Source organism: Mauremys mutica, chromosome 11 (assembly GCF_020497125.1).
Source record: "Mauremys mutica isolate MM-2020 ecotype Southern chromosome 11, ASM2049712v1, whole genome shotgun sequence".
Taxonomy (NCBI): Eukaryota; Metazoa; Chordata; order Testudines; family Geoemydidae; genus Mauremys; species Mauremys mutica.
The window spans coordinates 28,587,674-28,603,219 of NC_059082.1; the positions used below are offsets into that span (position 1 = coordinate 28,587,674).

General features: G+C 41.7%; 1 protein-coding gene across 6 annotated transcripts in view; it reads right to left on the reverse strand.

The window, feature by feature from the left end:
• THSD4 (thrombospondin type 1 domain containing 4) overlaps positions 1-15,546 on the reverse strand; it is a 645,198-nt gene that overhangs the window by 528,598 nt on the left and 101,054 nt on the right. For all 6 annotated transcript variants that reach the window (XM_044980124.1, XM_044980125.1, XM_044980123.1 and 3 more), the window contains one exon: positions 5,973-6,405. In XM_044980124.1, the coding sequence (XP_044836059.1) occupies positions 5,973-6,405 (433 nt within the window). The remainder of the gene's footprint in view (positions 1-5,972; positions 6,406-15,546) is intronic.

A 15,546-nucleotide genomic window follows, 5' to 3' on the forward strand; every position in this document is an offset into this window, starting at 1 on the left:
CATAATGTGTGAAATTTAAGTGTAACCTTAACTCTGAATTTTCTGGGCATATAAATGCATATACTGGTTTTGGGACACCTATAACATCTTTATTTATCCTTCAGTTATTGATATGCACTCTGAACCTTTACATTAAAATGGAGGGTGTTGATGGTGTATAGTTTTTTGGTTGTGTGTGTGCGCATGCTCACCTTGAAATATTCTACACAATACCTAAAATATTTTTGGAGAAGACTGAAATCCTGTCATCTGGGGTGCAGAAAGCCCTGGCTAAAGCATTAGAGGTTCCTCTACTAATTACTTTTCTCCGGCCTGGAGAACATAAATTTGCCTAGGATTGTAATAGGCATGCATACACTATGTGATTGTAAGCTCTTTGGTGTTGGTGCCATTATTTTGTTCTCAATTTGCACAGTACCTACCACAATGGGATCCTAGACAATGCCTGGATCTCCCAGGCACTATGGCAATAAAAATAATAATGTACATTCCCTGGTGAAGAAGTATTTTAAATTTATTTTCTTAACACATGGGTAGTCCCCATCCCTCGACCTATGTTAGTGATCATTTTGTGTAATGGACATGCCTACATTTGGAGTTTATGGTCCTATTGGGGGTGGGGAGGTAGGTCAACACAAAACTGTCAAATGGTTAACTACATTTGTTACGATCCACAGTCTTGGGCCTTTCTTCATCTGTAATTACATTTGATGCTACAATATATCGTGATGACTGACTGACCATGAGCTGGTTTTATAGGATAGATCACTACTTGCTATGAAACAAGTTCAGATTAGACAAAACACATTAAAATGAAGGCTTCTGAACTGCAACCCTGCAAACATTTTCCCCAGTGTTTTAACTCAGCCAAGTCCCTGTTATTTAGTCAGACTCTAATGAGACCTGCCTAAGACATTGTGTTCTATGGAATATGGTAAAGAGATTCAACACAGTGAGCCCAGTTTATCCCCGGAGTAATTTCATTATAGCCACAGCTATAGAGTTACAACAGAAATTAATTTGGCCCAGTATATTCAATAAAGATACCCTGAAGAGTGACATATAGGTTAACATCTAAATTGAAGGGACAAATCATCAATTGATGTACAAACAGGAGAACGTTTAACCATTATTCCCATAGCAATGGCTGGCATGTTACTTCTGCCAGTAGCACTAATGACCTTTGAGCTAATACTTTAAAAAATCCCACCCCAAACCTCAAAGAATCAAAGAAACCACAGTACAGCCTAAAGTAATGTAAACTTATGAGCTTTCCTGTACACCTAGAAATGTCAAACTGTTAAATGCACATGCAATCCTACACAGTTCAAAAGGAAACTCCCAAACTAGAGTCAAAGCTAAATTCCTTGGAAAAAGATCTTAACCTCATTTTGAAATTATATCAAATACAGAGCCCACACAACGCTCAAAATGAGTAAAAATAAGGTACACAGTTGTCCCAAACAAAAAGTTTTTAATAACAAAAGTTCTCGCTGACATTCTTACATGCCACTTTTTGTATCCCACAAATATTAATGAACACATCCTCACCTCACCCCTGTGCTGGTAGTGAACAAAGCAATACTGGAAACAGAATTTCCACTCCATGGAATATTGTACATTTCCAAAAAAATGTTTTTTCTGAATCAGAACAAAAAGCCTCAAATGCAAATTTCTGTAGAATGGAAAAATTTTCAAAAAATTCTGGGCAAGGAGCCAGCCAGCTCTCAATCTGGCTAGGCATATGGGGAGCGAGGCAGCCTAGTGTCCCATGGAGGTGGGTAACATGGGAAGTCTGGAAGCTCAGCAGGCAGACCAGGTAGACTGCTCAGCTATCAGCTGGCTGACTGGCAGGAAACACACATGCAAGTGCTGAAGAGATGAAGCCATTTGTACAATGAGAAAATGAGTTTAGTGATCTGCAAAAACACTTGAACAAATAGAAGCTCTTCTCAGCCTCTCACTAACCAAAATCTATAAGCTTAACTTTTTATGAACCAAGCTGTCAGTCATGCAAAACGAGTTCAGCTATAAATGAAAGCACATTAAATGCACAATGATGAGGAAATGACCTAACAGGCCAAGGCAGATTGAGTTAATTTGTAATTAATTAACTACCCTTAGGAGAAACCAAAGAGCGGGGTACCAGTTAATAGAATCTTTCCCCCTTGATAAATTATATTTACCTCTTGGAACATACAAGAGAAGAGGAAAAGAAAAGAAAAGGAAAGAAGAAGCTAGTGTTCTCTAGATGCCAGCAGCAGCTCTGGAACACGTCACTGAAGATAAATTAAATCAAAGTCCATGTATAAAAGTGGAGAGACAGGAAGAACAAGTAAATAAGGACAAACACTATCAACTTTGCTTTGCTCTGGTCTGGCCTTCACTCCTATGATTGCTCCTCCATAATTATTGTTTATAGCTATTAAATACCACATCCTAGGGAGAAACTGATCCCTGATGGCAATTACAGCTTCCACTGGGTTCCTGAGAACGTCATCATCGGAATACAGGGCTATGTGAAGGGCTATGTGCCTGCAAGGACTTAAAATTCTAGCTGCATCACCTGCAATTTCTCTCTTGTTAAAAAGATCATTGAATAGTCACATCTATTTCTTTAGAATTTGGTTACATTCAGAGGTGCAGGGAATCATGGGGATATGCTCACACCTTTTTTTTTTTTTGGTTATCCTGTTGCTGTCCTATCCTTAAATGTAGCTTCAAAATTTAAAATTATTTACTGTGAATGCATATTCACTCTAGCTTCTCCACGAACACTGAAACATATTTAAGTTACACTGAACTGTATGTCCTGCCACCATCCAAAACTTCACCAGAGCTAATTTCTCCCTTCCTTCTCCATCAGTGCTGACCTGTTCACTGTTCTCCTGTTCACTGTTGGGGGAGGGCAGGAATAGCTCAGTGGTTTGAGCATTGGCCTGCTAAACCCATGGTTGTGAGTTCAATCCTTGAGGGGGCCACTTAGGGATCTGGGGCAAAAATCAGTACTTGGTCCTGCTAGTGAAAGCAGGGGTCTGGACTCTATGACCTTTCAAGGTCCCTTCCAGTTCTAGGAGATTGGTATATCTCCTATTATTAATCTCCCAAGCCCACATTTACAACTTTCTCTTCACCCCACTCTCTGGATGCCACTTCTTGCCAAATTTCCTCTATAATGACCTTTCTTCATCATCCCCACTATTAGAACATTGGGTCCATGCCTTGATCACTCCTCTTAGCTACCTCCTCCTTTCTAACTCCCTCTCCAATCACCTTCAACTCTATCTGAAATATTTCTGCTGTAACCTTCTTCCCCTCATGCCACTCAATCCACATCACCCACCTCAGTGCTTTGCGTCATGATCTTAATATAATTCAAAACAGTAAAATCAAGATCTTTGCACTTGTTTTCATGGCTTTACTGTAAACGTTTTCACCCCCCCACCTAATCTCTGCTCTGATTTTCCCTTACTAGAGTAGCAGAGAGTAACCCCTTTGAATAGAAACCTCCTTTTCTTTTGAGTTTGGAAAGCCCCTTGTATATTGTGGGCATTACCAATAATAATGATAGAAGCATCCTCACAGTCCTCTCTTCCAACTTTGCCCTTCACCATCTTCAGAATAGCCTGTCTCACATCCATCTTGCAAACTCCTCTACCCTCATTATGCCTCACTACTTTAATAGAACCTTCCAACTCTGATCTCCATGACATCAACCCATCTTCATATAGGTATGTCTCCATATCTCATAGAACTGGAAGGGACCCTGAGAGGTCATTGAGTCCAGCCCCCTGCCTCCACTAGGGAGGACCAAGTACTGATTTTGGCATGGATCCCTAAATGCCCCCCTCAAGGATTGAACTCACAACCATGGGTTTAGCAGGCCAATGCTCAAACCACTGAGCTATCCCTCCCTCCCATTTCTTAGGTCTGAACTGTTATCCACTGTTCTCACATTTGTCAGCCTGGTTTAGATTTTAAGCTCCTCTGGGCTGGGACCATGTCTTGTGTGTCTGGCAGGGCTGTGTACAATACAGAATAATCCTTTTAACTATTCAATAACTTGACAAACGACAAACCAATGGTGCGTCTATCCCACATAACACTCTCACACAAGGGACAGACTGAGACTTGGGAAGGTGCTGGTTATAGTATTGACTAAACAGAAGTTTCCACAGAGAAGCCTGTAAAGAGATCATTCTTGAAAAAGCCCTTTCTGATGCTTTATGCGTAGTCATGAGGATGATGACTATGTGCCTTCCTGCCCTGATATGGCTGAGGCTGAACTAGAGGGAAGAACAAGAGGAAGCAGGATTCAGGGCTGAAAAAGCAAGGACCTACTACAAAGAAAAACACAACTAGAAAGGACTTAGAAGCAGAACTTCTCACCATAGAAACTGGAGTCTTGGACACCAGTGTAACACAGGGTTTAGAAAGGGCTGTGTTACAAAAGCACATAGCAGAGGTACTGAACCAGTGGGATCAGAGTATAGTGGTAAAAAATTTTTTTTAATTAAACAAAAAAAATGGGTAAACTAGTCTAAGCTAAACTCCATATTCCCCAAAGAAAAGTGGTAAACTGTGTTTACCTGCCGTTACCCTCAATTAGATGACTGACAGATGTATTTACTACCCTACCTGTGCACCAGTGTGCAGATTCACCAGCCACAGCAGTTTAAATTAAAGCCCAAATTCCATTCCACGTCCTTTTCCCCAATGCAAGTTTATTAATTAACAGAAAAGGCAAAAAAGGTTCAAAATAATACAACACACTAGGTAACAGACTCTTCCCAGTTGTGGCAGCCAGAGACAGCAGGAAGAGGAAACACATGTATCTCCTCTGGTAACTTTTTCCTGCCTACTGATGGAGAAACATACAGCAAAGCATCCTTGACACTGGATCTCTCCTGTATGCTGCCCCAACCTAAGAAACAGGAAGTGTCCATCTGGCTTCCTGAAGGTCATATGCTTGTCCCTAGTCATGTGCCCCATGACTACATCTCCCAGTTTTAAAAGGCCCAAAGGCTATAAAGGCAGATTAGGACTCACATATGCACCCTAAGGCCGAATTGTCTGTTACATCAATGTACAACAGCACTAATACTTTAGAAAAAAAACATTATTAATATCTAAATAGCATGGCTCTTGAAGTCAACAATATTAATTCACTAGAGATTGGAAAGGAGGCCTCTTGTTTTAGGTTAAATGCTGATAAAATCCAGCCAAGGCAAACACTGGAGAAAGACATTTTAAGAAATTTTCAAGGAAAACAGCCAAAAATTACAGCTCTTACAATGTTGAAATTTGTTTGTGGAGCAGAAGAGCAGACCCTGAGGGGTCTCATACAACTAACTGGGAGGTCATCCCAGAACACAGCGTAGCACCAAAGCCAAATATTTTAAAACAGCTTTAAGAAAAATATTATTAAAAAAAATTCTAATACAATAGATTTTTACTCCTAAAAAAGCCACAATTTATCCTAAAAATAGACACTTAAAATCAGAAACCTTCGTTTGGGGTATATGAATTCCCAATATATGGCAAAAAGGAAGGTCTGTCACAAAAAGGCCATGTGGTCTTGTGGTTAGAGCATGGGACTGGGAACTGGGAAACCTGACTACCAATCCCATCCTGTTCTCTGCCTACTCCTGTCTGCGAAGCAAAGTCAGTGCCTCAGTTTCCCCATCTATCTAACAGGAATCATACTTATACCACCGGTGTGTGAGGTTTAACAACCATTTGATACCCCTCGGATGGATGCTGCTATGCAAATGGTAGATTATATAGCCACTCTTCTTTTAAATCAACATACAGTTGGTTCTTTTATTCCATGACTAACAGAATGAAGGGATTTTTTTTCCATAGTTAAGAAGATCAATATATATCTTTTGATTTTAAGCCACAGGAAGAATAGAAATCCAGCATGCTCAGGGAGCTGTCTTTAAAATTGAGAGAGAAAAGAATGGACTTACATTTGTGTTGCAGAGTTTGTACTGCTTGTAGGCTCCAATGCACACAATACCTCCAGCCCTTGGAGGGTGAGGTTGACCTTGGAAGGGCTGGCGGGATGCAGAGCCATGGTGGGTTGAGTCAGTCCCATGAAACAAACTTTGAGATGCAGGAAAGGCCTGTGAATGGGTTGAAGCTTGCTGATAAATTGAGGGCCCCAACACCTGAGGTCCACGTTCTTCTTGGTAAAGATTCCCATGTTGGACTGAAGGGTTAGATGGATGATTGTGTGTGTTCCCAAGACCCTGATTCTGCTCATACGCTTGGTTCCTTGTTGACTGTCGCTGCCTCCGTGTTTTTTGAGGCAGTTGCCCAGTGTCAGTTTGCAATGGTAATATATATGGCACTTTTCCATATCCATATTTCCCTGGGCCTATGGGACTTTGGTTTCTGTTTCTAAAGGAAGGTAAAATAAAACAGTTACTGCACTGATAAATGTATGAACATTTAAATACACATATGAACTTTATCTACAGCCAACAAACTAGACAAAAACAGGTGAACCAAAAGCTTTCATTTATTTTTAACAACATTTGTACAAAGCTCTGGTCTCATTTTGTATATTGGACATCTACACAGCCAGCAGAAGTGAGCCTCCCAGCCTAGGTCAACTGACTCAGGCTAACGGGGATCATGCTAAAAACTGCTGTGTAGACAGCGCTTTGGAGTTGTGGCTTGGGCTGGATCTCAGGATCTGAAATCTAGGGTGGTGTTTGGGCTTCAGAGCCTGAGCTCCGATCAAGCCTCAACTTCAAAGAGCTATCTACACAGCAATTTTTAGAGTTAGCCCTGCTAGCCCGAGTCTATTGACCCAGACTGGGAGGCACACTTCTGCAGGCTGTGAAGGCATACCCTCAGAGAGTGCAACAACTCCTGCTTCCTCTTTGGCTATAAGCGGTCTTGTGGTAAGTCACGGAGTATATACCAACAGAGGTAAAGACTGAGGTCTGGAGCAACGTCAGTCAGTCAAACCGCACACCTAAATTGAGTGTAGTTCAGTTTTAACTATATTTCACCATTGCAAACCCATGCAAATCTGTGGTTCAGAGATGAACAAGTTTATGTAAGCGCTAACCTTCTACTTTAACATGGTCCAGTTCATGGCTAACTTGATCCTCATCTTTTGCCTGTTGTAGGATCCATTGGAACTGAACATTTATTTTAAGTATGTAACGACAAGTTAAGCAGAAGTCACATAATACACACACATATCCCACACTTAGAATGTCACATTATATGACTTTACTACAGTATATATGTTAATCCCAGTATTCTAATCACTGTAGGCAGCGGCTATTTTTTTTTTTTCCCCCTTGTCACCCACTGTAACTCAAAATCACTTCAGGCCTGTTTTTTTTTTTTTTATGCTGCAGTCCTGGAGAGCTAGAGCTGATGCAATAGTTTTCTTCCAACTGTACAGCAAATGCTTATCTCCTGATGCAGCTGTTCATGAATAGCCTCTCCACAGGTCAGTGAGGAATACATTTTTCACAGAAGGAAACGTCTCTCCTGTCTAAAATTTATTCACCTGTTTTATTACATATTATATATAAATTTGGATTACAATGAAAATGACGTTATATTTTAACATATATTTTCTAGAAACTGGAAGTTACAGATGTCAGGCATTAGTCCCCAAATCAAAGACGCTCTTTGGATTCATTTTGCCTTGTGTTTATTTCCTTCCTATCTCTTTTTTATTGTCTCCTAAGATGCTTGTTACATAAAAACCTAGGAAGTAAGTTACTTTACATTCTAACTTTAGTGGCCATGTGGCGTTTTAATCCATCTTCATGCCTCAAGGATGTGTGAACAAGAGTGTTGATCTACCCAGCCAGATAAGTGGCTAGCACTCAATTGTTTATATGAGTTAATCTGCTCTGTGAGACTGATGGTCATTGTTGAGGCAAGATTTCTTCCTCTACCTTAACATACTGAAATATTATGGGTTTGTAAAGTTAAGGCGGAGGTGGAAAGAAAGGTAATTACTAAGATGACAATTCAGGAGGACACAGGAGTGTGTATCAGAAAGAGACAAACCAATTCAGAAGTTCAAATAAAACAAGCCCAGGTATAAGCAGACCTTCATCCAGAACCTGAATTTAACTGAACTAAAAACTTCTTTTTTGATGATTAAAGAAGCTTACATCAGATTTTTCCCCTTACTTCTCATTTTCACATCCCTCCTCACTTCCCAATTCTGAGCAAAACCAAAAAAACAGGACGAACCAGTAAATGTGGTTACATGATATTTCTAAACATATTTTGCAGACTGGAGAGAGTCAGGTACTTTAGTGGTCAAAACATCTGAAATTATGGCTCTTATTCAAGCTGAACCTCCAAAACTTCTTACCTATCAGTTTTATGCATATAGTATGAGAGAACCGTCCGATCAATTGGGAGAGTCTACCTACATAACCCAATAACAGAACTGTAGGTTACCAAGACAGCTTTCCTCCAAAGCAGTGTTTCCCAAACGTGGGACGCCGCTTGTGTAGGGAAAGCCCCTGGTGGGCCAGGCCGGTTTGTTTACCTGCCCTGTCCACAGGTCCAACCGATCGTGGCTCCCACTGAGTTTGATCCAGCCTCTCCTTAAGCATTTCATATTTTATGCCTATTTTTCACGGCTACTGATTTTTAAAAAGGTAATCCCTTTTTCCCCACACCATACCCATTTTAACTAATTCGATGTCTTCATTCTCTCATTTTAAGTCTCAACCAGCTTTAACAAGACTAAACTAAAAATCCCAGGGGCTTTAATGAAAAATAAGTGTCTTCTTTCACAACACAGTAACTCCCCCTACATGGTCCCCAGCTTTTTCCAAAACATCGCTATGTCCATCTACCTGGGGAGAGTTTTTAGAGAGGTTCCTCACTTCCTAATGGGGCCTGCTTCCACCAGCTCTCCTCATTACTCCTACATGCCAAAAAAAAAACTTGATCAGAGTGCAAATTGCCTGCTTTCTAATGCTCTGGTAGAGCCACTGTCCTCACCATACCACCAAAACACAGTCCACTCTTGCACATTGAAAGGAAAAAGAGGAGATAGAAAAGTCCTTGAACTGAACTTTGGACTTTGTTATTAAAATCAAAGTCACAGTAACTCCGAAGACTGACCTGAGCAGTTTAGAGCTGGATCAAGATCTGAATCGAGGTTGTTAGGATCCAGGTCTTGGGATGGACATTCTACACATGAGCTCAGTCCAGAGGATGACATTGCCCTTAATGTGAGAGTTGGTGTCTCTCTCATGGCAGGACATACCACATTTCTTTCACTGTATAAAGCTTAACATGCAGCTTCTAATTATTAACATCTTTATCAGTGTTCATGTCCTCATTTTAACTGATACTGTTTAGAATGAACCACACAGCACTGTTTGTTTTGCCTTAAAGCATTTTTCATTCACTCTTGGCAACATCCTTACAAGTTAGGAATGTGGTTTGTTGTTGCATTAAGAGATGCAATTAAGATGCTAGTAAAAAAAATAACTTGGATGCAATTAGCTTTTTACATCTCTTGGGGAGTGTCAGGAATAATTTATGTCGTCATGCAAGACTGTGGGAGAGAAATAATATCTAGATTCGTGCAGATACAAGAACCATGAAAAAAAAAAACCATTACTTATCGAATGATAAGAGCCGTGTTCATTACCCAAAACTGAGCCCACTCCCAAGCATCTGCTGGAAGGGAATGAAAGTAGGTTACGCCTAGATGGCTTGCTTTGTGATTTGACCCATCAACAGGATGGCCCAATCACTAAGGACACCCCTCTTTCTCACAAATCCTCAGGGCCCAATAAACTACATGCCTCTAATTCCTCACCACAGCCTGCTTTTGAGTGCTCTCCTTTCCCAGTTATTCTGAAGAAACCAGATGGCTACTTCCCATTATCCTTTTTTGGGCAGTCTGTAATTAAGGGTGCCACTCCCTTCCATCATAACAAAGGTGGGAGTTAGGATATGCCCTCACCCTAGGCAGCGAGCAACAGAAAAAACGAGTCAGCAGGGAGTGGCACCGCCTGAAGCACAGTGCACAGATAGCAGGGAACCACTGGGAGTTAGATTCCAGAGCACTGGTGCAAACAAAGAAGATGGGTGTGTGCAGGGCTGAAAGTAAGGCAGTATGGACGGCAGCAGCAGACGGAGCCCCGGGTCCTCTAAATTGCCACTGGAGCCCTGCGCGGCGTGTGGGTCAGGCAGCCTGGAATGGCTGGCTGGAGGACGCTGACCCCCAGCCCCACCCCTTCCAGGAGGGGTGGAGCCGGCCCCCATACCGGTAAGTTTTCAATTTTACTTTCACCCTTGGGTGTGTGTCAGATCTGGTCAAGCTCCAATAGCTGCATACTCGCCAGGCTGCTGTGAGGGGATCTAAATGCTGAATCCCACCTGCCCTTAGTTTGCTGAGGCTGGGCACTGTTTAGGTACTGCCCCTCGCTTTGGGCCAGTAGGTGCGCACTCCAGGTGCATACCATATGTATGATAACCCTCTTGGCCCTGGGGACTCTGTGGTCAAATTGCACAGGCCTTGAAACTAGTACTGTTTTTCTCATGCCTCCCCAGCTGCTCTTGCACATTCCTCAGCATGCTACTAAATGTGTGAGCCTTCTGGTTTCTAGTTTAACTCTAAAAGTGTGTGAGATAGTTTGAAAGACAGCACACACATACTTTACACAGGATTCTAAAACATCACACCTCTTCACTTAGGAAGCATGAGAAATATACAGCTCTATATAAAGTTATAAACACCTACATACATTTTCCTGCCTCAGATTCCTCACCACTCGGGAAAGTTCTTTGGGCTTGGAGAGAGCCCTCTGAGTGTCCAGGTTCCTTTCCTTGCAGCTCATTGGTTTCCCTTCAGAACCATAACTCCATTTGAGCTCACTTAGCTTTCCCTAACTGCAGTTGAACAGGACCTCTCCAGCCCACAGATTCCTGTTCCTATCTCAGTGAGTCTCTCAAGTGAATATGTTCCATCAATAGCACCTGGTTCCTTTGTTCTGCTTCTGGGAATTTTCCACTCCACTTCTTGCTCCTGTTGACAAGTTAGAGGAATGAGTTTCTCCCAGCCTCAACCAACCTCCTTAGCATGCCCATATTCAGTCAGAGCGGTGGTTCTCAACCTGCAGCCCAACCAGCACACAGCTGCAGCCCATGTGACATCCTCAGGACCATAAAGGTAGTATTGGATGCAGCCCACAATGGTAAATAGGTTGAGAACTACTGAGTTAGAGCATAGTTCATTAAGGTTAACTACTCTCCATTGTCCCTGTTCTGGTAGCAGAGATGACACATCTCTGTTTATAGTGGGGGTCTACAATTTAAAGATGCTGGTGGTAGGCAGCAGAGTTCAGGCCAGGGCATATAAACCCTGGCAGAAATCTGGGGAGGGTGGGTCACATAGTCACTTCTGTCTGGTAGGGATGTGCTACGTCCCTTGTCAGCAAATGGTAGATTCCAGATCCATATACTGGCATTCTCCGATACAATAATTTCTTCATAATATGAACCAGAATTCATAAAAACAGAAGACATATTCCCCATGTTGTTACAGGGAGCATAGCCACCCAGCACACCCAGAAAATCCAGAGTGGGGGCCAATAGCTTGCAGAAACAGCACATGTATAAAAGACCACAACTCCCTCTGAAGATAGCAATGGTAAGAAGAGGGATCCTTGGAGCTTGGGAAGAGAAGATGACTGGCAGTAGCGGTTATGGCTGTGTGAATTGCACCAGCCCAAATCCGCTGAACTTTCAGCCACTCGGACAGATGTTCATAGGTATACTAGAAACCCAAAGCCAGCCTGATCTGGTGTATTAGTCTAAGCTTTAGCATAGCTCTTTTGGCAAGGGGCCAGATTTTGCCTTCACCCACAACTGCAATTCCCAGTACATCAATAGGAGATGTTTGCATATATCTGAGCACAGGATTTGGCCTAGTGTTTGAAAATAATTTACCATGCCAGGCTGTACTGACATAAGAATTATCCATCTCAGAGGCTTGCACCCAATCGTGTTAAATGTACTGACACATATCAAAGAGGGATTAATGTTTCTATAGAAATTCCTCATAACTCCCATTAAAATAGGCGTTCACAGTCATACTTACCCCTTTTAAAGTACATATTGTAAGCCTCTCCTGGTAAAATAGCTTGCTACACTCAGTACAGAACAGCTTTTGTGTATAGGAGGATTCATTTAGGTATTAAAACTAAAAGCTGGAATGTTAAGCATGAGATTGATTGCAGGATTGAACTCAAGTAGATTCGAGGAGTGTATAACTGGCATTAAGTCAAGGATGATCTTTTCCATGATCAGGGTTGCCTTGTTTTAAAAAAAACAAACTTGTAGCTAATTTAACTATATAACAGACAGTTAAAATACAACAGGAGAGAAAACCCCATCTAACATGCATCTGAAAGCTCAAACTGCTTTTGAAAAGGTGAAACAACTCAGGTAATAAGGAGAGAGGCATGGGAAGGTCACTAAAGCATCCTCTGATTTTATTCCAGCTCCTTCCCTTACAATTACAGCATCCTTACAATGGTATTCCTCTGTTGTGTAAATTCAGGGCTCTTTTGCACATGCTTTTTTGTATCTCAGAGCACACTTGGTTATCAGTTTACCTCCTACATAAATTTCCTCAAAGGCACTCCCATCCTCATCTGAGTCCAATGGTGGATTTAGCACTTGGAGAACAGCCACAATTTTATTGTACTAGTCATAAGTGAATTTTGTCAATCTTTTATTGTAAAATGTGTACAGTCCAGTGCTGGTCTCACTATTCGAGCTGTCCAAAGGATGATCCTTCCTTTTGGGGGCAAATTTTGAGGTTTCAGAATTTGTTTTTGTTCTGCATTGGTTGGAAGGAGGAAAGAGAAAGAAAGACTGACACACACATTCTTTAGTCTGATGGTCAAGCCAGCAGCCAGGGATATAGAAGACCCAGCTTCAAGTCCCTGCTCTACCTGATTTAGCAGAATTTTTCACCCTAGACCATTCAGACAAGCAGGGTTTTGACCTGGAGGTCTCTCATCCCAAGCCTAGTGCTTAGGGTACTGGCCATCAAGTGAGAAAGTTAGCCCTTTTCTATACTTACAAGAATTTTCAATGGAGTATCAGTATAGCTCTACTAGTGGAGATGCAGATTATAGCAGCAAAAAAGATCCCTGAATGAAATAAACTACACCAGCAAAAGGAGTTTTTGCTGATATAACTGCATCTACACTACGGCTTTTATTAGCATAGTTATGAAGGATTTTTTTTGTTTTTGTTTTATTTTTTAAAACACTCCTCGCTAACATAACTATGCCAGTAAAACTTTCTAGTGTAGACTAGGCCCTACTTATTTAACTGATTCCAATAAACACTTAATATTAATCAACAATTTTCTGCAGTGTTTTGGATAGACACAGACACCAAACACCAGTGCAAGAGACAGAAACGTACAACAAATCCCAGAAAAACAGGTACCCATTGCCTAAGGATTATAAAGCTTGTGCATTCTATCTATCTATTTGCAGGCCAACTGTGGTAATACTGTTGAGTTGTTATAAGTGCTGATTATCCTGCTATTTTTAGTCTCAAATAAACCCTTGACAATAAAATCTTGCCCTTGTGGTACAACCCTTTGCAAGGGCAAGAGTTCAGTGCCCTTCACAATCAGTGTTGAGAATACATCTAATATGCACAACTGAATATGGGAAGAAAGTGCCATCAGGGATACAGTTCTCATCAACAGACAAATTGCTGCTTAACAGAAAACATATGTTTAAAGACAAGTGCCATCAAGTGTTTCATGCCAGACAATAGTCATCAAGCATCCCTTATCACTGTGCTTTAAACAAATAGAGGCATTATCTACTTGTTTAATTTAAATCTGGAAATATCCTTCCTGCAGGACAATTTGCCCAACAGGAGTATTCAGACAAATCTAGTCGCTCCCCATGGTAGCCTAAATGACTGACACATTAAAACTTAATGCAAATTATAGGTACTATTTACATTCACAGATGAGTGACAGAAGACCAATTTGACAAATCAGTTTCAGTGTTCTTAGTTTTAGCATTACAGTAAGTGTATTAAAATTACTATGCATTTTAAAATAGAGTACTACATTGATCGACTTGATAATTCAGTAAAGTTCACAGAGGTAAAACAACAGAGCAAGCAATGAGCAAAAGCAAAATCTATTTTAGTTACCACCATTACTGTAGTATCTGAGCAGTGCACAATCTTTAATGTGCAACACCTGTGTGAGGTAGGGAAGGACTATTATCCCCATTTTACAGATGGGGAACTGAGGCATATAAAGACTAAGTGACTTGCCCACAGTCACACATGGTGGAGCAGAGTCATCCAGGGTAACCCCCGAACTACTGGACCATTCTTCCTCTGACGTTGGGGTAGATCATGGTAGCGCCATTGACTCACTACAATCACAATCCTAAGAATTTGGCTCTAAAGGTAAATTTCCAAAGGATTAAACTGATCTATAGCTGTAGCAAGGCAACTCCCCTTGTTTTTAGTTATTAACTTAGAACCATAGACATGCATGGCCATTTTTAAGACAAAAAATGCATGGTCCTTTCCTCACAGAGCTTTGATCGAGGTTGGGAACAATGCTGTCAAACTCAAGTGTTCTTGAGTTTTGTTAGGTAATGAAGTTGTGTATTGAATTGAGGGATTGTTGTTTACATTGAAAACAAGTATTCTTTGAACTGAATCATTTATTCAGAAAAAAACTTTAAATGAAATGCAGCAGTAAAGCTTCCCCCTCCCCACCCCTATCTGTTCCTTTGGTTGCTCCCCCCAGAAATTCCGCCAAACCTCAGTACTGTCTTCATTTTCCTCAGCCTCTTCCCTTTCTCCTTTCATTTCTCTTCCAGTTCTCTGGACATATCCTACCTGGCTTGCTTAAACCTGAAGTATACTGATTTCTCACTCTCTCTCTCATGTGCATGAGCTAGGGAATATATTTTCCATTAACACTTGTGACAAAGTTCCTCCTCTCCCTTGGTGGGTCCTGCACTTATTGGCAGATTTGCTCACCTCAGTGATCTTCCCCTCTGGTGGAACTCCTCCTGTGTTTGATCAGGAGTTGGGAGGTTTGGGGGGAACCCGGGCCCCTCTACTCCGGGTTCCAGCCCAGGGCCCTGTGGATTGCAGCTGTCTATAGTGCCTCCTGTAACAGCTGCATGACAGCTACAACTCCCTGAGCTACTTCCCCATGGCCTCCTCCAAACCCCTTCTTTATCCTCAGCTCCTTGCACCTCTTGCTCCCAGCTCCTCACATGCACACCACAAACTGAAGTGAGCTCCTTTTTAAACCCAGGTGCCCTGATTAGCCTGCCTTGATTGGCTGCAGATGTTCTAATCAGCCTGTCTGCCTTAATTGGTTCTAGCAGGTTCCTGATTACTCTAGTGCAGCCCCTGCTCTGGTCACTCAGGGAACAGAAACCTCTTTTTCCAGTGGCCAGAAGATCCCCCGTCTACTCCTCTGCTGTAGAGGCTAGGAGGGAGAGGGCTGCTGCTGCT